Source organism: Podarcis melisellensis, assembly GCF_964234715.1.
Source record: "Podarcis melisellensis genome assembly, chromosome: 1".
Lineage (NCBI taxonomy): Eukaryota > Metazoa > Chordata > Lepidosauria > Squamata > Lacertidae > Podarcis > Podarcis melisellensis.
The window spans coordinates 38,008,238-38,032,176 of record NC_138528.1 but is presented as its reverse complement, the minus strand read 5'-3'; the positions used below and the strand labels follow the sequence as shown (position 1 = coordinate 38,032,176).

Sequence of the window (23,939 nt, the reverse complement as noted above, 5' to 3'; positions counted from 1 at the left end):
AGCTCTGTTAAAAAGAAAAACCCTCACCGAAATACAAGAATAAAAGTCCACCAGCCCCAATTTAAGTGAAATGCTTTCCTAGGGGGAATTGCATCTACCGCAGGCACCAATTTAGAGATTTTCCTCTCTATTAAAGAACCTGACAGCCAATTATCTACCAAACAACAATCATTTAGCCAAACAGGGATCATGAATGAAATCATGTGCTGTATTGCTTAGCCCCAGCTAAAGGCACACACTCCCTTTATTTTCGTCCGTCAAACATCATTTCGTGCACATACCCCAATATACATGTGTTTCAGGGTTACATATATTTCATTTGAAATAAATAGACATTTTTTCTGCTCCTTTACATTTGAATTGCAGAATTCCACCCCCCAGGGCCTCGAACAGCATAGAGATTTAAAAATAAAACAAAAACTGAGTCCCCTACTGAGCTGCTGATTTCCACCCTCCTTGTTCACCACAGATGTTTCACTTTCAAATCAGTCGCAGTGTGGCTCTAGTAATTTCAACGGACTGCTTCAGCACTGCCTTGCAATTTAATGTAATGTGAATTCTTCTTCTGAGACTGGTGATAAGAGAGATGTGGGGATAGAGGAGAGGGCACCAGGAATACCCAAGACATATGGTAGTGTTACCATCAAACCAAGGGAAAGAAGCACTGCCCTAAATCAGCATATTGAAGTAAGAACTGCCTGGAGCATGTACAAGATTCAGCATTTGAATGAAGACAAAAGGAGACAGGGCATTGCGCTAGGTCCAAAAGCAATGCTGTGTGTGAACGAATTCATACTGAAATATCCCAACGTGTCTTCTCACATTTCACTGTGCTTTCTCAGCTCAATGCTGAGAGAGAGGCCCATCAAAGTGAAATAAAAAGAGTTAGTTGTTCCATATGTCAAAGCAGTAAGTATTACAGATGCTTAATAATAATAATAATAATAATAATAATAATAATAATAATAATAATAATAAATGTTTATTTATACCCCGCCCTTCCCGGTTCAAAAACCGGGCTCAGGGCAGCTAGCAGCAAATATAAAACATTGATTAAAATGCGACTTAAAAACAGCATAAAATACAACATAAATGCAGCATCAATGCCAATAAAATTCAAAAATTCAGGGATCATCTTGGGGGGGGGGGAACCGCAGTCAGTAAACATCAAGTGATCACCAGGGTTAACTGGCCAAGTTGGTCCTACTAGGGCCAGCCAGCAAGGAGACCAGGGAAGAGTTTAAATGTGGAGTCCCAGAAGGGTTTTTTTCATGGAAAAGGGAATAGAGAATCAGGCTAATTCAGACTGAAGGCCAAGCAGAATAGTTCTGTCTTTCTTACAATACCCCTTCTAAAATGGCATTTCATGACCCATGGTTTTATTTTTGAGGACTGTACACCAGATTCGGGCCTATTTGGAGGGATAGGGGCCTCATTTGAGTCAAGTTGAGACAGGCTCGGATTGCTACAGGCCAGGTTGAGTGGGCCAAAGCCATCTGGGACCAGGGCAGCAAGTCCCATTTTGCCGACTGAAGTGAAACGGGAAGGTGCTGCCCTGCACACACACACACACACACACACACACACACACACACACACACTGCATGTCGCCCGCCTCCCTGGCATTGCACAGCTGCAGTTCTGGCGAGATCTCACAAGAGCCCTGACAGATCGTTCGGAGGCCTCTGCACAATCTTGCCAGAACCTGGAAGCCACAGCTGCCTCTTCTCTTTGCTTCTCTGGAGGCAGTGGCAGGGGGAGAGCACCCCCACCGGAGGTGCCCCTTGGACTCTGCCCCCTGGGGCAGCAGCCTCAGTCTACCTCATGGATGAGCCAGCCCTGCCTCCATTTCTCATTTTTCTAGTCTTAAATTCAGTTCCTGTATGGGAAATCCAACCAGAAGACCAATTGTATATTGGGGAAGTAGTGAGTCTAATATGGCCACCCTTCCTGCCTCTGTTCCTCCCCCCTTCCTGGCAGCTGTTAAGTTTTTGAAAATAACATAGTGAAATTGACTTGCGAGGTGGTGTGTTGTTCGATAAGCACACAGAGTGCAGCAAGACTGAGTGTTTGGGGAGGGAGCATAGCTGTCAACGTTTCCCTTTTTTAAAGGGAAATTCCCTTATTTTGAATAGGATTCCTCACAAGAAAAGGGAAAAGTTGACAGCTATGGGAGGGAGGCTCCTTTAATTTCATTGTACACAGGTTGTACAATGACAATAAAGGTATTATTATTATTATTATTATTAAGGTGTGAAAACCTCCTCTGATGTCCTAATCCAGGCATGGCCAAATTCAGCCCTCCAGCTGTTTTGGGACTACAACTCCCATCATCCCTAGCTAACAGGACCAGTGGTCAGGGATGATGGGAACTGTAGTCCCAAAACAGCTGGAGGGCCAAGTTTGGCCATGCCTGTCCTAATCAGTTGGGAGAAGGTGAAGCCCCCCCCCAGCTGCCTTATTCAGTCTGGGAGGCTAGTGTTGGGAACCTTCTTTAATGTTGGAAATTGTTATTGGAAAGTGAGGCATTGGGAGAAGGTGGCTATCTATAAAATCAGATGGTTTGGGCAGAGTGATTTAGAAGCTTGTGCATGGACTGATTGGCCACAGGGCTGTGCAATCTAAGGCTACCCGGGGGAGTCACTTGGCTACGCTTGAGGGCTTTCAAGTGGCATATAGAAGTGTATACCTGGTATGTATATATTACTTGCTGTTTAGGAATAAAATCTTCTTCTCAGCCACTTGTGTTTTGCATTGCTTATGTTTTTTTTTTTAAGAACCACCTCGCATTTGGCAAGATAGTTCCCCACATTTCCATATCTATTTGCAATTTCATTTTTTTAGGCCATCCTGAAAAACCTTTAGTATTTTAGTAAAAATTACTCCTATCTACACATTTTTGCACACGTTCCACTAATATAATGCATTTTTGTAGGTTATTTTAACTAAGGTTGTGTGCACTTCAGCCCATATGTGCATTTTTGTACATATTGTTGTCTGGAGAATTGCATTGCAAAATTTGAAGACACACACACTTCAAAGGATGGTTGAGTGTTGGTCTGTATATTGCTTCAGAAAGTGTGAATTATGTAAATTTGCCTTTAAGTGCAAACTGAATCAGATTTCTCCCCTCTCTCTACAAATAGCTCTGATGTTGCAAAGGTTAATGCAACTGTTGCAACAGTTCATTTGTGAGCTATCAGCTCAGGTTCTTCAAAGCTCATTAGTGTGCAAGAGTAGAGTTTACGAGTACAGAATAAATTGCTCAGGTCCTCTGCAAGGTAAGTAACATTGTGCATTGAAACACTGTGTGTCGTGAAATGTGCTCTCTTCAAGAACTGAGATCCCACAGATTGCAGCAGATGTCCTCATATGATTTTATGAATAAAAGGTACAATCTGATGCAATCATGTCATTAATACACACGCAGGCACCAGATGAAAACACAGCAGAGCAGATGGTTTTGAGATCTTAGATGGGTGTTTTCAGTTCAGCAGCTAATTATTTAGCTGTTGTGGATTAAACCAAACACTGTCTGCAAAGCTGCTAGCATTAGTCTTTGAAAGAAAGTTCATCAAAACACTTCACGTCTTGCACTTGGAAGTGCTATTTTAAAGCACCCAAGTGCAATTACACAGCATAAGGAAAGAAATGCACGGGTTATATTTGGAAAGGGTTTGTACCTTTTCACAAAGCGCTAAATAACTGCAAACAAAAGCCTCAGAGGGGGTAAAGTTGAAATAAAGCATATTGGGTCCAGTAGAAGTTTAGAACAAAGGAATAACATCCTATGACGTTTACAAATTGCAGCGGTTAGGCATTTGGGAAGTTAAAGCCATTTGTTCTGATCTAGAGCCCCATGTGCTTGCACACACAGAGCTTCTGCACATATAGAATTTCCTTGTGCATGTATGGGGTTTCCTCTCCCCTTTGATGTGAATACGGGAGACTTAAGGATCTAGTACCTTTTATTACAGCCTTGATGGTAGGGTAGGCTAACAAACTTTTAAGGTGCACAGAAGGATCCTTTCATGTCTAGACCCTAATACTCACTCTTTGACACTCCTGTGATTTCAAAAGCTGTAATACTTGAAATCATTACACAAAATCATAATACTTTGGGAAAGATCCCGTGTTGCCGTTTGAGGTTCTGTATGTGTGCAAGAGAGAGATTCTGATTTTCTACAAAGCCCGCTCATATATACAAATAGCTTAGCGTTGCAATGTTGGATCACTCAAATACCAGTGATGCTCGACATCAAGGGACACTGTGCTTCAGTCACAGCTTTCCTTGTATACAAGCCTCTCCATGCCATGAGAACAGCTTAAGATGCCTTTTATGTGTGAAATTTGGGGGAAATAAATGTTCATGTCAGTGCTTTGGAAAATTCATTCATTCTATGAGATATGCTTTCATGCTGATACCATTGGTTGGGGGAATCTTCAGCTGTGGTTTTCTGGCTGCTCTTTGGCTAAATTTGTTAATAATAATACTAATACTACTGCTACTACCACCACTACTACTAATAATAATAATGTAATTTATTATTTATACCCCGCCCATGGGATTCTCCAGCTACTCTGGGCGGCTTCCAACAAAATATTTAAAATACAATAAAACATTAAAAACTTCCCTAAACAGGACTGTTTGATGAAGGTAGCATAAATAAGCCGGATCTCTGAAGCAGGTTGACCCATAACTCCTTAGAGACAAAGCAACCTCTCATTGGCATCGACACTAAAAAGAAATAATCATTAATCCCTTGGGCATCCTCTGTGAATCACAAACATTCAAAACATACACTTTCTTCTGGATATCTGGGAAGGAACACAAATTTGGCATATGCACACACACACTCACACACTCCTTTTCTTTACCAGAGCCAGTTCCTCTCCATAAAGGAGGATTTAACTTTTAAACAGCATGAGTACAATTGATAAAATGTTAAAAGGGACTGCTTTGACCCTGCAAACAATATTGCTGCTTCATTAAGAAACGGATCGTTGTAAGCCAGAGAAGATCAAGCTAACCTTAATCCTAGAGGATTGTGAATAAAATGTAGGCTGATTTACTGACAAAAGTGCCACATTCAGCAAAGCACACATTCTGGACAGCACAGCAGGTTGGAGAACTTTGGGCTCTTAGGCTGCTAAATCCTTATGGAGTGCTTATAGACACTTCCGTTCTGCACATGCCTTACACCTTTCCCAGTCCTTTATTTTCACCTTGGCAGCTTGCAGAGCAGGGCAGTCTGACTCCCATTTTATTGTGGATTTCAGATACATTCAAACTTAAACCAAGTCCTTGCAGAATGTACGCCAATGATTTAAGAGACAATGATAAACGTATAGAGCACTAGAGGCTGGACTAGCCAGTAGGGCTTTGTTGTGGTGGCACCCATTGGCAGAGCCAATCAAGCGCTCCTCTGGATGTGTTTGAACCATGTCGTCACAAACACAAACACACACCTTTGAATTGATCTCAGTTAGGAACTGAACTGATTTAGGCAGCAAGGATGTGTTTGGTGTACAATGAAATAAACACCTATCCAACTTTTAGAAGACATCTGAAGACAGCCCTGTTTAGGGAGGTTTCTAATATTTGATGTTTTATCGTGTTTTTAATATTCTGTTGAGAGCTGCCCAGAGTGGCTGGGGAAACCCAGCCAGATGAGCAGGGATTTATTTATTTATTTATGGCAAGCAAGAGTACACAACTTATCCAAGAAGGCCACGTCATAAGCTGGATGTCTCTAGTCAAGTTGTGAGACTCAGTTACATGTGATTAAAAGGCTGTTGGTTTTTTTATTAAAAAAGTCACAGTTATTTTTATTTATTTACAGATTTATAAACTGCTTCACAACCGAAAGCTTTCTGAGATACAATGGGCTACATACTGCGGCAAGCAAAAGGCAACAAACCTATTTCTAAAACTGTATAATTATTATGAATTAGTTATGAAGCTTTCGAGAATCAAGAGCTTCTATCCAGTCCACCCTCCCACATCAATCCTCCAGTGTGGCCAACAGGGATCCTTCCCAAGGAAGCCCACAACCACTTAAGAAGCAGAGGAGGCTGCCACCCCCTTTCCTCTAATTTTTTTGGGGGTGGGTGGGTCAGAGAGGTGGATCAGTTTCCTTGTGTTCAAGGAAATGGAGGGACTCAAAGGGGTTTTAAAAACATAAATGTGAAGAGGTCGCATTTCATTTCATGAACATTCAGGAGGAACTCCTACCGTACTTTCTCTAATTTTCTTTATTTGCATCTATGCCCTCCCTTTCTCCCATGGAATTAAAGGTAGCATGCATGGATCTCACCTTGCCCTAATTTTATCTTCACACAACCCTCTGAGCTAGGTTGGGCTGAGCAATGTTGAGCTTCATGACAAAGCGGGGAATCTGAACCTGGATCTCTCCAGACCTAGTTTGGCTTCCATAGTTGTGCTATGTAGAACTTACATCTTGTCTTGCTCCAACCTAGAAGTCCTTATGCAGACAAAGCTCCCGTCAGAGTAGACTTTTCCATTCCCTCATATACGTGGAATGGATTCCACATCTGAAAGGAGAAAACCACAAGCACGTCTGATAGATTTATTCATTTTTTCTTTCTTTCTTTCTACAAGCATTTATAATCCACTCTTCACCTGAAGGTCTTATAAGAGACATAAGAGTGACTTATTCCATTTTGGGGGCTTAATTCCGCCCAGAATTATGAACAAGTGAAAAGGCACTGATTCCCCTAAGAATGATATTCATCTAACCCGGCCTTTCTCAACCTGTGGTTCCCCAGATGTTGTTGAACTACAACTCCCATCACCCCAGCTAGCAAGGCCAAAGCTCAGGGATGATGGGAGTTGTAGTCCAACAAAATCTGGGGACCCACAGGTTGAGAACTGCAGAACCGTAAGGAGACACTTAAAGGTAAAGGGACCCCTGACCATTAGGTCCAGTTGTGATCGATTCTGGGGTTGCGCCACTCATCTCGCATTATTGGCCGTACAGCTTCCGGGTCATGTGGCCAGCATGCCTAAGCCACTTCTGGCGAACCAGAGCAGTGCATGGAAATGCTGTTTACCTTCCCACCAGAGCGGTACCTATTTATCTACTTGCACTTTGACATGCTTTTGAACTGCTAGGTTGGCAGGAGCAGGAACCGAGCAACGGGAGTTCACTCTGTCATGGGAATTCGAACTGCCCACCTTCTGATCGGCAAGTCCTAGGCTCTGTGGTTTAACCCACAGCGCCACCTGCGTCCCAAGAGACACTTAGCCTAACAGTATTCAGCAAACTGATTAATCCTCACATTGTTGTTGTTAGCCACAAAGACTAAAAACTTCATGGTCAGAAAGTGACATTCCAGACCAGCAATAAGACTATGCATCTGCATGGCTTCGGCATTATTGCCAGTCAGAGGTGCCCTGTGGGTCCCCTGATGCCAGTAATGACTCAGCCACTGTGCTCTGTCTCTTTTACATTTCCACTGCCACCCATATGGCAAAAAAAAATTAAAAAAACAATTTTCCAGTATAGACCAACTAAGTTTGTTCTGGTATAAGCTTTTGTGTGCATGCACACTTCTTCAGATACATAGATACCCATATGGCAGTTGGTCTGTTTGATGCTGCCTCGTGCCCAGGAATACACCCTCACTCCAATGCCTAATTTGCAATAGACTCATTTCCACCTTTCGTCTACTTGCACACACTCCAGCCAATCCGCAGCAGTACCTTTTTAAAAGGGAAACCTTTTCAATTAATGAAGTTAATGAACTGGTATATTGGTGCATTGATGTAGCGCAGATATGGGATTTTAATTATGACAGGTATTGTAAAATGCACATTAAATTCTTCTAATCGTTAAAGCTATAAAGATCCGAGATTTAATTTTTTTGGAAAGGCCTTCCGTTAGGTTCCATAAAGTTTAATTACTCCAAGGCTATGCATTAAAAGTCATTCATTCCATGATGTAGGAACCGGCATGTAGAGTTCAAGGTTCTCTGCTTACAGTATAATCTGCCACTTCTGGTTTTCAGAACTAATGAAGTTTTGATTTTGCGTCTTTGCGGCAAGCTGTTAGACTTGATTTTCCTCATTTCTTTCCAGCTGTAACTTACTCATTTGTATTGTCTGTTAGTGTGTGTGGTTCAGAGTTATTAGGTAAATGGGTGAAACTAGGAAGCAGCTGAGAAACCACAAGCATGTAAAAGAGCCTCATAAAGAAGTACAGTGGTACCTCGAGTTATAGATGTTTCAGGTTACAGACTCCGCTAACCCAGAAATAGTACCTTGGGCTAAGAACTTTGCTTCAGGATGAGAACAGAAATTGTGCGGCGGCAGCGGGAGGCCCCATTAGCTAAAGTGGTACCTCAGGTTAAGAACAGTTTCAGGTTAAGAACGGACCTCCAGAACGAATTAAGTTCTTAACCTGAGGTACCACTGTACAGGTGGGTAAAACCAGGGCTTTTCCCCCACCTGGAACTCACCAGAACTAAGTTCTGGCACCTCTCAGGTGGGCGCCAATGCCATTGTAAGAGAACAAGGGAGGCATTCATGGTGAGTTCTGGTACCTCTTTTTTCTAGAAAAAATAGCACTGGTTTTAAAGGCCACAAACTGTCCCAAGTGGCTACAGACTTCAAAGAGTTAGTTGAAAAGAACAATGGTTGCCAGTTCATTTCTAGGCCCAAGTCAAGGTGCTCACATTCATGTTTAACACCTTAAACGGCTTAGGCCCCAAATATCAGAAAGACTGATCCTTCCCTCCAGACTCTCAGGGTCATATAAGTCGAGGGGGCTTTCTTGGCAGTTCCGCTGCCCTCATGAGTTTGAGGGATGACAAGAAGGCATTCTCTGTCGCAGCCCCTAAGATGTGCAATTCCCTCCCCAGGGAGGTGAACCTGTAACCTTCATTATGCAGTTTTGGTCAGATGTATGCTGGACTTTTGCAAGCCAAGACTCAATTTTTTTTATGACTCGCCCATTTCTCTTACCTGCAGTGTGTTTTAACTTATTAAAAGATTGTATTTTTAAATAGTTGTGACACATATCGAGACCTCATGAGGAAGGGTGGGTAAGAAATCTAAGAATGAGATTCAGCTGGTGAGTCCTGGCAGTAGAGGCTTGCACAAGCACTTCTACTAGCACTATAGGGCTTTCCCCTCTCTCCTTCCTTTTGTGCCCCCTCCCCCCCCAACTGGCAGGAGGTTGGGAGAATCCCCAGAAGGGGGGGGGGAGGAGCGAGAAGAAGGCAGATCATTCCACCAGGAAAGCAGAAATGCTTGCGCTGATGAAGCAATCTGCTTAGTGCTATGTCATAGCTATCAACTTCTCCCTTTTCTTGCGAGGAATCCTATTCGGAATAAGGGAATTGACAGCTATACACTACGTTGAATTCTCCCATAAGTAATAATAGCAATAAGGGGATGTAGAAAATAAATATGCATTAGTAGTGCAAATGCAATAAATTAAGGAGGGTCACATGTACATGTTATGTGGAAAATAACTGCAAACATATTTGTAAAAATGTGTACTCGTTAATGTACTGGAATGACAAGTATTGCAATATTATTTCTTGTTATAACTGACTGTGATATATATTAATCTGTCTCACACACAGAGATAGTTCATTATAACAAGGAACAATGTCACATCACTCTAATACACTCTAATGAAATGAGGCCACTTTCCCATAGATATGCACATGCTATGTACATATCAAACTTACAATACAACATTTGCAATGCACTCTTACTTGCATTTGTACTACTAATGACTTAGTGAGATACATTTTGCACTCTTGTAAGGACAAACAACTGCCCCCTTTGCAAATAATTACTAGATTTTGTGTAGTGCAAACAGCTGTGCCATATAAATGGAGTACACTGAGTAATTCTCTAATTTGAAGCTCACCAATCTCAATTTTTTTTAGAAAAATGAAGTTATTAAAAGACACTGAAATAATACCTCTCTGTTTCAGTAATGATTCTTTGGCCCCTGGCATTTCACACATCAAAGAGACAATCCTGGGTTCGCCAGTGAAAGTCCACTCAGGAGGGAACGTCAGTCAATCACAGCTCTGTGAGATGTGTAACTGAGCAAAACATATATTTACTGAATTCATACTTTACCTTTTTAGGCATGTCTTTGGAAATGTGCACCTAAAAGAGGTGTGCATGCTTAGAAATCCATATTTAAAATGCGATGTGTGAAGAGGCAGGACAGGAGAAGCTGATATGAGCTAGCTGAACCTTAATTTTACTTTATTTCTTACAGTTATGTATCTCCTACCTTTCAGGGTACAAATCCTACCACGGCAGCTTACAAGTAACAGTCAATTGCATATTTGGAAAGCACAATAAACAACAATAACATATTAAAAAAGCATCCTTCCCATGGGGCAGTGGATGATGTATCACCATGGGGTGAGACAATGATGCCCCTGCCCCTTTTTCCTGGAATCCTCCCCACAGGATAGTAGGTGGCATGTGGGTAGTCTAGCTGGAAGAAGACCTGAAGAAATGCTTGCCTGCCAGGCTCTCGCTCTGGCCTATGGTGGCTTCCTTCTTGCCCCCTGAGTGGACCCAGGTTTCCTCACACCAGACAGAGGCTGGTGGCTTTCTCCTCCCTCCTTTTTCTAGGCAGTGGGGTGAGGGGACTGAGCCCTGTGGCTCTGCAGAGAGAGGGAGGGAGGGAGGGAGAGCGAGAGAATATAAGAGCACTAGCTGCAGGCTCTGTCCACCTGCTCTCCCTTTAATCTTTCCGCAGGAGGTCCCTGGAGGGAGAGAGCAGGCAGGTGTGCAAATGGCCCAAAGCGGCCAGCCCACCATCTTGTTAGCTTAGCACACATGGGCTCTCTCCTCCTGGTGGCATGGCAGTGAAAACTGGGCCCAGCAAGCGCAGCCCTCAGCCCTCACCCCCCCCATGCCAGCCAGAGACAGAGGGAGATGGTAAACAAACTGAGATGTTGGCACCACCTCCTGAGGAGGTGCAAGAAGCAGCCACAGATCTTTTACACAGGTGATCTCTTCCTCACTCTGTGCAGCCTGCTAGGCCCTCTTGCCCATGCAGACCAGCCCAGAGAGGCAGAGGGTGTGAGCAAGTTGAACCTCCCAGAGGGAGAGGGAGGCAAACCGTGACTGATCCCTCCACCTGCCTGCAGCCAAGGCAGTAGCAGCTGGTGTCCATACCTGGACAGGTTGGTGGAGTCAGAAGCAATGACAGGCAATGTCCCCATTCTCCTCCCTGCTGAATTCTACAAGGGGCAACACTGAGACTAGGGAGGAGGAAGTGGACCAGCAGTGCTACTCCTTGGCCTGGTTGCAAGGAAGAAGATGGGCAAGTGACTGAGATTGGTGGGGCAATGCCCCTATTCCTAATGGGCCACCCTCCCCACTCAAGAGGTTTTTCCACAGGCATCTGGTTGGCCACTGTGGGAACAGGATGCTGGACCAGATGGACCTTGGGCCTGATCCAGCTGCCTTATTCTCTTATGATGTTGAGGCTTCTCGAGCTCACCTGTGCTCTCCCTTTGGGTGGTGCAGAGAGGACTCAGCGACATCCAGACTGATTGGGCCATTCTTTGCTGCCACCAAAACTCAGTTCACATTCACACACGTTTAAAGTACACTTACATCACTTTAACAGTCCCCTTCCAGGAATCCTGAGAACTGTAGTTTGTTAAGGGTACTGGGAACTGTAGCTCTGTGAGGGTCTCCTCCCAACTCAGTACCTATAACAAATTATGGAGCCCAGAATTCTTGGGGGTGGGTGGGTGCGCAGCATCTGTTAAAGGCCGTTTAAAACGAACGGTGTGGAGCAGCCCTCACTTGCAAGTTGCAGATGAGGTTGCACTCCCCCCAACCAAGTGGGGCCCAAGCTCTCCAGGCCCAGCTGTACCTCCTCAGTGGGCCTTCCTAGCTGCTGGGGCCTCAGCAGGTGTGCCCAGATGGTGCTGGCGACTGGCATTTCCACTTGGCAAGCCAGTCCCAGGGCAGGAGGGCTCCTTGCGCATTCAACGCGTGTCCTCTTCGGGTTTCCCTTTGCCAGAGCTGCAGCAGCGAAGAGCCAAGGAAGACCAAGGAAAGGATGGCGGCCTTTGCGCTCTTACCGTGCCAGAGGTTTCTCACGCGCCCAGCCAGGGGAAGCAGAGGCGCCATTCTCCGCAGGGGAGGGGGGCTTCGGCGTCGAGGGCGCCCCCCGACCTGGCGTCCGGAGCAGTGATCGTCCCCAGCGGCCCTCCGTTGGTCCTGCTCGGCAATCGTGGGGAGGGAGGGGGGGTGTCAGCTCCTGATCTGCGGGGATCCGATGCCTCAGCCTCGCTTTCCCCTCCCTTCCGGCGCGAAGGAGGCTGCTGCGCCTTCCACTCGCCTCCTCTTCCCGTCTAGCTGGGCTGGCGACGAGCGAGGAAAGCGTCCCTCCTTCCCTCCCTCCCTCCCTCCCCACACGCCTTCCCTTGTCAAGGACGCGGCGCAGGCCAAGTCCCCGGGAAACGGCCGCCCGGAAGAAAGGCAGGCGCCCGGATCCGGCCCCGGGGAGGCTGGCGAGGCGTCTCGGGATCCCCTGAGGCCACATTCGTTACCTCCTCCTTGCTCCGTGGATGGCGAGGCGCGTCGTCGGGGCCCCCCATCCCTCTGCCCGTCCCCTCCCCAAAGGCGCAGCTCTCGTCGGGGGGCGGGCTGGGGAAGATGGGCGCCCACCCCACGCCACCCCGCCCGCTGGAAGGGTCCTCGGGGGCGGCGGCGGCGGCGGCGCTGCGTGGGGGTCGGCTTTGGCGATCCCTCTCGGGCTGTGGCGCCGCCGCTCGGCTGCTCCCCTCCAACCTGGCCGTGACGCAAGCAGAGCCTACTTAAAGGCGGCCGGGAGGCGGGCGGCGAGACACTGAAGGCGACCTCCGCCTGGGCTGCGCTGCGCCAGGCGATCGCCGCCCAGGCTGGCTCGCGGCAGCCGCCCCGCCTGCCAGGCAGCCCGCCCGGCCGTGGGGCAGCGTCCCTCCCTGCGCACGCCGGGCGGCTCGGGCCGGGAACGCGCGTCTCCGCCGCCGCCGCCGCCGCCGTGGCTGACGGAGCGCAGCCGCCGCCGCAGCCGCCGCTCCTGCGCCGCCGCCGCCGCCGCTGCCCGAGCCTTCGCCTCCCGATGAACCGCGATGGGGGAATGGACCATCCTAGAGAGACTCCTCGAAGCCGCCGTCCAGCAGCACTCCACTATGATAGGGAGGTAAGCGGCCCGACGGCTCCCGGCGCGCCTCCCTCCCCGTCGCCCTCTTTGACCCTGCCGGGCTCCTGCGGCGGAGGGAGCTCCACGGGGACGCTGCGCTCCCTCGCGCGCACCCTGCCCGCCATCCTAAATGGCATCGCCTTGGAAGGAAGTCCCCTGGATTCCTGCGGGACCGGGGGAGTTGGGGGGGGGGGAGGAAGCCGCAGCCCAACAGGACACCTTGAAGCACCGGATTTCCCAGCAACCCCTATTCCCAACCCCCTTCGACATTCCCAATTCTTTCTTTGGCAAACTTGCTACCGCACAGGACTGCGCTCCCCCCCCCCCACTCCCTCCAAACCGCTTCTCTGCTTTGTTTCAGAGTTCACTGCTAGTGCACGGGACTCTCTTAACCTTCGATATAATCCATCCCCCCCCACTTCCCTTCCCACCCCCCGTCAGCTTATTCATTAAAAAAGAAAAGCGAATGACTGAATGCACATTTAAAGGAGACAGAAGATGTGGATGATGTTTGCTGTTAGGTGGCATAATAGTAATAATAGTAATATTTAGAATGAGTCACTTTCAAAGAGTCATATTATTATCTAGCTGGTGATTGCAGCTGGCAAAATGCAAGGGTAAAGTAAGGACAAGTGAGCTCCCTTACCTTTGATTTGCTTCCCTCCTCTCATTTATGGTTTGATCAATATGCTGCATACCATAGAAAGTGGGAGAGGTGCCACTCTCTTTTATTTGACCGACATCTGTTTTCGGACACTTGAGGTACAGGCGAAAAACACGCACACAACTGGCTGCTTAGAACTGTCATTGTGGTTATAGATTCTCCCCTGTATAAGCCAAAGTAAGATTTGTGCTCAAATAAACCAAGCAAGCATTTCCTTCTGTTTGCTGTAAACATCCGTATGGATAAGTACATTGCTTAGGCAATCATTTTTTGTCTTTTGTTTGGTCAAGCCGCTCAAGAAAAGCTGAGAAGTTTGAGAAGGTTGAATGAGATACAAGATCAGCACTGGACAGCTCCCCATAATGATTGAAAATAGCCTGCGTTTTCTTAACCTCTTTAAATTCAAAGAATATAAGAAATGCCATGCTGGATTTGACCGGTGGTGCATCGGTTTGGTTATTTTATAAATTTGTGAATCACGTTCACTACTTTAAAAGTGCCCAAATTAATGTAGAATAAAAATGGTTCCTAAAAGCTAGTGCACAGCCATAGAGAATGTGTAAATAAAAATAGCAAAAAAGGAGGGGATAACAAGTAATATCCTGGAGAGGTCTTTGCAAATAAAAATATTTACACTTGTTTGTGGGAAGAATATACAGAGGCAGATTTCTGAATCCCTTCTAGGGCATCAGCAATGCCTGCTAGGGCATCTAATACATATCTAATGGATATCTCTGACTGGCCAGACAGGAGCAAGTTGAGCAAGATTATGACACCCATCATGATTTTTATGCTTATACCATATAATAACCACACTGTCTCTGAACACAGAAGTTGTGCTTCTGACTAGCTTGGCTAGTGGCCACCAGCTGAGCTATACTCCATTTATATGCTTTCTTTAAAATAGTAGTGATTTTTTTCAGTATTCCTCTTCTGCCCTGTAAATGTGCACTCATCTAACCTTTGTTTTATAGGATTCTGCTGACCGTGGTGGTGATCTTCAGGATTCTTATTGTGGCCATTGTAGGAGAAACTGTGTACGACGATGAGCAGACTATGTTTGTGTGCAACACCTTGCAGCCAGGCTGCAACCAGGCATGTTATGACCAAGCATTTCCCATTTCTCACATTCGATACTGGGTATTTCAGATCATCATGGTGTGCACTCCTAGCCTCTGCTTTATAACGTATTCTGTTCACCAATCTGCCAAGCAGAGGGAAAGGAGGTACTCCACTGTCTTCCTCACTTTGGACAGGGATCAGGACTCCATGAAGAGGGACGACAGCAAGAAGATCAAGAATACCATTGTCAATGGGGTGCTGCAAAACACGGAGAACTCCACCAAGGAGGCAGAACCTGACTGCTTGGAAGTAAAGGAAATTCCCAACCCAGCTATTAGAACCACCAAGTCAAAGATGAGGCGGCAAGAAGGCATCTCTAGGTTTTATATCATTCAGGTGGTCTTCAGAAATGCCCTGGAGATTGGGTTTTTAGTGGGACAGTATTTCCTGTATGGATTCAATGTCCCATCCATGTACGAATGTGACAGGTATCCTTGCATTAAGGAAGTGGAGTGTTACGTCTCCAGGCCCACTGAGAAGACAGTCTTCTTGGTCTTCATGTTTGCCGTGAGTGGCATTTGTGTGGTGCTCAATTTGGCCGAACTGAACCACTTGGGCTGGAGAAAGATCAAAATGGCAGTGAGGGGAGTGCAAGCGAAACGGAAATCCATTTATGAAATCAGAAACAAAGACCTGCCACGTATGAGTGTGCCTAACTTTGGCAGGACTCAGTCCAGTGACTCTGCTTATGTGTGAGGCTGTGGCAGAACCAGAAGACTTTGCTGGGGATCACTGACTTACTGCGCATTAGCGTTAGGGAAAGGACATTGCTGAAGCAATCATTTCCTCAAACCACCAAGAAAGCCGTTAAGGTACTTGATCTGCACTTTCTAAACCAGATACAAAACTGTGTGCTAAATAAAAGACTGATGAAGAAAACAGCTATACAACAACTTCAATCTGGCCTTACAGCTCAGTTATTTCCTCCCCCGAGTGGTCCATTGCTATTTGTTGACTGGAGCATCTTTTCAACCGTCACGAGGACAAGAAAATTTTCCTAACTGATGGGAAATGTGTCTAGAATGTTATCTTGAAAAACGGCAAGGGAGCCATTTCTTGAGGGAGGGTTTGGGGAGGGGGTCATAGCAATATTCATTTGCAAGCATGTCTATAAAAGCCGAGGGAGAGATTTGCACTGTCCAGGCATCTGACCGTAAAGCCTGTTAGTACATCCATGAGCTTCATCTGATGGATGCCTGACTTTACATGGTCAGCATCACACAGTTGATTACTGTGTATGGTTAGCATTTTTCTATCCTTGTTTTTGTACAAAAACCAACTACACAAGAAACGGTAGTGCTGAAAATACTTTTGCCATTTATTTATTTTTTGTTTGCCTGCCTACTTACACCAGAGACCTTAATCATTATTATGCTAGTTGTCATCTACCAAATTCATAAACAAATAAATAAACCACAGCTCCCTGCTATATGCATACAAATGATTGATCTAAAGTTCAGCCAAGTTATGTATTTACCGACAGGTTGTGTTTCTTTTTTTTGGACACATATACCAAAGGAGTAGAATTTATCGCTATTAACTGTGAATATATGTCACCGCCTCTTTGCTCTTATTTATATAAGTGCCATACTTGAAGTTAAAGAATTTAACTGTATTTAGTCAAAGGCTTGGCAAAGGATCCCAACTTGAAACCACAGGGTTTTATATCTACTTTTTATTTTAATCAAGCTTTCCCTTTCCTCTTTCCTTTAGTTACTGCAATGGTGTAAAAAAAAAAGCAGCTGATAACTATATTGATAATAAAATAATTGCCTTTTTGTAAAATAGAAAGTTAACTTTCTTTTATATATACATACTATATATAAATATATATTACTAGCATTGCATTGTTATATGAAGATGAAGTTTATATGGATATCTATCTAGAACATAGGGATTATTATATTACAGCCTCTTTTATATTCATGGCCTGGATAATATCCAAAACATTTGGATATGAAACATTTATATGATTTTGGGTTGTTGTTTTTTACAATGACATGGTGCTATAGTAGGGCAATGAATTTGGATAAGTAGGAGATGCAGCATGATCCAGAAAATGCAGGTTTTACTATTTGTGTGTATATGCATGTGTGTGTGAATATTATATATAATCTCTCTCTCTCTACCCTTAACTTCCTTATCATTTTTCATAATGTGAGCCCTTCAGGGACAGAGAAGTATGCTTTTCAAGTATATAATTTCAACTACCTGGACGTTGACAGTGTTGTCTGCAAGCACGCGCACACACAGTCACACACAAACAAAAAATTGGTTAAAGCGTTCAAGTACATAAACACATAGGAATTTGTTTTGGGAACCCAAAATGTCACTGAAACCAACTTTAAGTAGCCTGGAAAATTTAGATTACAGAAATCGAAATATTTCTAAGTATTGATTGCATTATGTTAAATCCCCTGTATGTGAATGGGATCCCCTCCCCTGCTTTCACTAGGACTTTATAGGTCACGGAGGCCATCCCATAAACAATCTGACTGGATAAATTGTCACTTATTCAAGGCTCAGACCATTTTCACTGGGTTGTCTGTATGATCAAATGCATGGTGCATTGCAGTAACTGTGCATATCATCTCGATCTGAGATTCAATTCACAAATTGCCTGGAAGTTGGGAAAGGAGAAGGAGTGCCTCACACTTTTGCCCTCCCCCCTTGCATCTGCTGTAATGTGTGAAGCGGGTGCACATGATTCCCAACCTTTCATGCAAACTATCCCTGACACACCAGGCTTTCCATGACAGAACACTTTGAAATGCGAGTGAAATTGGTTTTAATCCACATCTAGGTTTCCTTCATATCCTCATTAGTCTGTCATCCTAAAATCAGGCCCAGCCCAGTCCTTATCAAGGAATCTCCTCCTCTGGATTGGGGTGGGAGTAAAATCAGATTTGAATATGGATATGTCGTCTGCTTTCAATAGAATGTACGTGCGACCATTTCCATCCGCGTTTTGGTGCAACTAGCCATGTGTAACTAACTACACAGGGCTATTGTTTATTTATTTATACACTCTTTCCTTAAATGTTCAAGGCAACTTGAGCTGCATGGGGAAGCACAAAGGACAGGGATAACCAGTGGACTAGATTGGTCTTAAAAGCACAGTGCACACTGAGCTTTGAACCAAGGTAATCCATAACTAACGGATAGGAAACTGCTAAGACTGAACACATTTTATTGTTGAAAACAAGGCTGTTTCCATTTTAGAATGGTATTCACTGTTTGCTTCACATGGACATATGCTTGCCTGTTGAAACAGACAAGCTTCGCCAGTAAGTTTGCATTTATTTCAATGTACATTTCTTTGTAGACTTCTGAAACAAAACCCCATTGACCACTGTATTGTGCTTTATGCTTGTAAAATCCGACCACCTTTCAGTGCAGAGATGTCATTGCAATTGTGAAAATGCTTGGAAAATTCAGGGCATGCCACTCAATGCCATAGTTGTTTACTGTAGGCAGCTACTTCTATCAGACTAAAGCTGTGAATGAAGTGCTGAAGTTGGATTCCAGTCCATGGAACAATGTCTGTGAGCAACTCATTCTTACTTCAGTGAGGCTAATGTGGGAGCAGCACTTGGTGGATTGAGTCTGAAATCAATAATCCTAAATACACTTGCTGGGATGTAACGCCAGGCTGGTTCACACATGTGTGTATGTCCCTTGTGGACACTGTACACCTGAAGACTGGCTGCTTACCAGTTTGGGAGCTGACTCCACTGAAAGTGTTGTGCTTTGAAGTGGTATTAAAATGTCCCAGCATCTGTGTTATGTTGTATGAACTATTCACACATACAAGCCAGTCAACAAGTGGTGCATGTGTGAATCAGGTCATCCACTCTAATCAGCTTGTGCTACTTTCAAGTAAGTGCATTTAGGATTGCAGTGCCAATTTGCTGCTTAACCCTTTCTGTCTCTTATAAATAATGGTCATCATGAGGTTGCTTCAACATGTGAGGTAGAGGAAGGATATGGGCTGCTTTAAAACATGCCTTTTTCATTATTGTTTCATTAAAATGAATGGTTTTTAATTGATTATGGATCCTTCCCTCCATTTGAAAGTACTTGTGACTGTTTCAGTGCATACTCCTACTATCTAATAATATGTAACTGCAGAGCATGAATGTTATTTTTAGAAGGCAAACATGGCAGCTAAAGATCTCCATTGGTAGTATAACAAACTCCTAAAGAATATTTTTTATACATAGGCAAATCTGATTTTCTTTTTATACACCACTGGGATAACCTTAAACAGCTCCTTTACATGGGAATTACATTATTGGTAGTAGTAGTAGTAATAGTAGCAGCAGCAGCAGTGGTAGTGGTAGTATTAACAGAAGCAACATTAGCCACAGTAATAGTGGTAGTAATAGTATTAGTAAAAATAATAAGTAAACTGTAATGCACAATAAACAATAGGCTGTGTAGAAAGAACCTACTTAAACTCACTGATGTCAGTGGCTAAATACCAATGGATTTCACTAGTTCTGGATCATGCTCAGCATAATTAAATGTGTACAGATTCCATAGTGTTAGGTCCATGTTTTAAGTTCTCGGTAGTATATGTAGAAAATAATGGTGAAGGCATGCCTTGAAACCTGTCAGACAATACATTTCAATGCTTTTAGTGAAAAGCACAAAAAGGGTAAATACTAAAAAGCAATGCCAGTGACTTTTATTTTTCACTACAGCAGCTTTTATATAGGCAATGCACATCTTGTTTACTAGATTGGAAACATGCAAATGGATGGGAATAAAATGGAATATTAACATGAGCCAATTGTGCAAAAGTGTTTGCGTGCATGGAATACTACAGTATTGTTGTTCATGGAAACTCACAACATCATAAATTTTGCTAAAAACTCCAATAAATACATATGTATATAACAAAAACAGAATCTTATTTCAGTGGCAGAAACAATAGCAAATTGCAGCTGGGATTAGAAGCAGATTTGGAAATTCTGGGTTAAGCTAACCATGGTGGCCATAAATACCCACACAACACCAACCATGGTTAGTTTGGAAACTGTGATAGGAAGGGCAGGATGCCTGTGTGGAAGGAAGGAGGGGGGAAGGAACACAAGGGGGGAAAAGAGTTAGGGTATTAGGTTCTGTTACAGCTGCTTCAGTGCCATTTTTTGGAAGGCGCATATAAATCAGAACAACTTGCTTCCAAGTAAAGTTAACTCAAAAGTTTACCATACCAAACTACAATGAAATTGATCTATTCATTTTTTCCTCCATTCATTACATTCAGTGTGATGTTCCCTGCTCTGAGGAAGCTTCATCATATAACTTAATACAAATCTGTTCTAAGCAGATTTGATGCTATGCTTCTGGTACATTTCTGTTGAATGAAAACCTTAAAATGTGTGCAGTGGGTGGGGGTGGAGAGGTTGCTTCTTGAACTAGAGAGGAGTTCAAATTTCAGATAAACATTTATTGTTTGTTAAACACTTGTGTTGTTTGTTTTAAAGCTAATTTTTATTGGGAACCTGTAAGGGATTTACTAATTTTGCCTTTAACTACAATTAAGTAACATAAAGCAATGACAACAACAACAACAAAGCATTGCAATCTCCTGCTTGAATAATCAATGCATAATGTACTGTGTTTTGAATTGGATGCTCTGAAAATTGGTCAGGATTGCAGAAAATGTATTAGGATGAAGGGTTATGATGAGAAGATTAAGGAAATTTACAAAATATCAAAATTGGGAAAGAAGGATTTGCTGGTATTAAGGGGGAAAAAGGAAGAAAGAAAAGCAGACAGGATATGGGCTGACTTGTCTTTACAGTGTCCTTGCTTTTGTGACCTCCATCAAATTATCTGTGTTAGACATTAACCCGTGTCCAGACACTAGTGAGGAACTGTACAAGGATTCTTGTATTATCTCTTATATAAGAAAAACTGTTTTGAATGTCATTTGGCAAAAGTTGTCCATATACTTCCCAGACAGGACTGTATATTATATTACCGTATTTTTTGCTCTATAAGGCTCACTTTTTCCCTCCTAAAAAGTAAGGGGAAATGTGTGTGCATCTTATGGAGCGAATGCAGGCTGCGCAGCTATCCCAGAAGCCAGAACAGCAAGAGGGATTGCTGCTTTCACTGTGCACTGTTCTTCTTTTCCTCCTCCAAAAACTAGGTGCGTCTTGGGGTCTGGTGCGTCTTATAGAGTGAAAAATATGGTACATTATTGTCCAATTTGAAGCTGGGCAACTTAGGGCACTCCAGAGGTTGTTAAGACTACAAGCTCCCTCCCATCATTTCTGACCATTGACCATGCTGTCTTGGGCTTGTGGGAAATGGAGTCCAACATCTGGAGGATCACAGGTTTCCAATCACTGGTCTAGAGAGCCCTTAAGACCACTTATAAAAACAAGTTCCCCCAAATGTGATTCAAGAATAATGTTTCCCAAATTTGTTTCTCCTTTCCAGCTGTTTTTGTACTACAATTCCTTTCATCCCTGATCACTGGTCCTACCAGCTAGGGATGATGGGAGTTGTTGTCCAAAAACAGCTAGAGGCCCAAGTTTGGGAAACACTGTTCTAGAGGTTGAGGTCCAATGTGTCATGGAACATAGGAATCTGCCTTATCAGACCAATGGTCTGTCCAGCCCACAGTATTATCTACAATGACTGGTAGTGTGGGGGGACCTTTGCAGGGGGGTGGGAATGCAGCACACCTCTTTGTCCTCTGCATTCAGACACACATTGCTGCCCTGCAGGATTCGTACACGTGAAAGCAGTCCACCCATGGACAGGAGTGAACTTCCAGGTTTAGTTAATTAACAATACGGTCTCGAGGCAGATTGCAATAGGAAAACCGAATATACAAACAGAAAACAAGATAAAACCATTATTGCTAGAAAGCAAGAATCCTGGTACAGTTCTTCTGTGCATGCAGGTTGCTTGAGTCACCTGAATTGATTTACTCTGCAGGCGTTTTATGATGGACCTTCTTTCTGCCACCACAGGCCAAAGGGCATGTTATGATGGACTTCTGTAACTCCCAATGTAATTTTCTTTGTTGAACATCAGCTGCTCTCTCTCTCTCTCTCTCTCTCTGTGTGTGTGTGTGTGTGAGAGAGAGAGAGAGAGAGAGAGATTGGAATTGTAGCCACAGTGCAGGGATAAGCCCTTTGTCCCTGCACCAGTTGCCTGATTTAAATCTCCTTTGAAGCTGTGATAAGCCACACAAGAGAAAACCTAAAGGCACAATTGTATGTCTGTGTGTCCCTCGTCTGCTGCTAATAGAAGCTTGTGGGGGTGGGAGGTGATATATATTGGGCATGGGGGAAAGCATAAGGTCCCTTTCTCCCTATCGCATACTCCTAATGCCCGACTGCATTTTAAAGAAGTTTGTGTGGTGTGTTCCACTCTAAGATTCCAAACATCATCACCATTGTTATGAATGAATCACCTTTCTTCCAAAGGACCACAACAGAAGGTAAACAATGAATTCATCAATGAAAAAACAAACAAACAACCCACATGAAAAACTAAATAAAATAAACACAGATTTACATACTACTGTCATGATCTACCATTTTGTGTAGTTGGGACCTATGTTTTGGACCACTTATGCTCAATCTGTGGAGAGTTGGTGGATGGAGTCTCCTATGTTTGTGCAGCGGCTTAGACTACAGGGCTTTGTGGTCTTTTCTAACTGCATTCTGGTTCTGTAACTAACTCACAGAGCACCCAGACAGAAGAAAAGCTATTTTGTCATAAATCAGAAATGAATGGCAACTGAAAGTTATGGTCTTGGTAACACGCGTGCTGGAGATAGATCCCTTCTTTTCCAGAAATACAAAACACATTAGCAAATTTGACAGTGATGCTTGGCATCATCTTGGGTACATGACATAGGTGCCAACTCCCTGGGTGCCTGAGCACTCACAAAATTCCCCATGAAGGGGCCAGGCACCCTCAAATTTTGGTGCCAGGGCCTTGCACACTGCATGGCACCCATGGCCCTAGGCACCCACAGTCACAGGGCCAAGCTGACACTCCTGGTACATGATGAAAACATTTATTGTGTTTTGATGATTTCAGAGACACCAAAGTCTGTGCTGAGGTGTCTGTCTTTGTTGTTTATGATGGCATATCTGCATAGGAATTTCCCTGAATAGTTTTTTTATGCTACTTTTTATTGGTAGCAAACAGATGAAGGGCAAGCTTCTGTACATACAAAAGGCAGTGAGATTTCCGCCCCACTCACATGGAAGCCCATTGATGCAAGAGCTCCATGTCACATTGGCTTTGAAAGGAAGCATTGCATTTGCAAGAGAAACAAATTCCTTGAAACCAGAGTAAGCACATATTTTCATACATGAAGGATGGAACTTCAATGAAACCAATTTCAGTCTGTCTGATTCCCCTCCCTTGCAACTAATTAGATGTTCCTTAGCAATTTTATCTCTTAGGTTTTAAGGAAAGCGGGTCATATCTCACTTATCTTTAAGTGAAATTCTGTTTCAGAAGGAAGCAGAAACTGATAGGAAATGAAATCTGATGAGCAGAAGAGGATTAGCGTATAAATGTGTTTACAATGATTTCAAAGCAATCCACAGTTTTAATCTAATATCTCTCCAAATCTGCATCTATCAGACCTGTCAATGCTTAGATAACTTTGCTTACAAATGACGTTGCTGAGTGTTTATTGGTTATTTAGGATCAATGAAGTTCAAGAGATTATGTTGAATCCTGTTAGGTAGGACTGAGGAGTGGACATGGGATGATGTAGGTTACACTCTGACCATGCTGTGGTTCTGCATCGTATAGTTGTGTGTACGTATGTGTGTGTTTTAATTCCAGTGATTATAAACCAGTGCAACCAGCTGGTTTACTAGTTTTTGTGTTAAATAGGGCTTAAATAATTATGCACAATATGACCGAATCTATGTGGCAATTTTTGTTTGCCT

General features: G+C 43.9%; 1 protein-coding gene and 1 long non-coding RNA gene across 2 annotated transcripts; one reads left to right on the top strand and one right to left on the bottom strand.

Moving 5' to 3' along the window:
- Positions 1-226: 226 nt before the first annotated feature.
- Positions 227-6,524, bottom strand: LOC309366339. The gene is made up of 2 exons (XR_014166648.1): positions 6,318-6,524; positions 227-849 (listed from the first exon to the last, which is right to left on the bottom strand). It is a non-coding gene; the product is annotated as an uncharacterized lncRNA (long non-coding RNA).
- Positions 6,525-13,093: 6,569 nt separating this feature from the next.
- GJD2 (gap junction protein delta 2) lies at positions 13,094-19,784 on the top strand. The gene is made up of 2 exons (XM_081907985.1): positions 13,094-13,208; positions 14,847-19,784. The coding sequence occupies exons 1-2, from the start codon at positions 13,138-13,140 to the stop codon at positions 15,688-15,690; spliced, it is 915 nt and encodes a 304-aa protein (XP_081764111.1). The 5' UTR covers positions 13,094-13,137; the 3' UTR covers positions 15,691-19,784.
- The last annotated feature ends 4,155 nt before the right edge of the window (positions 19,785-23,939 follow it).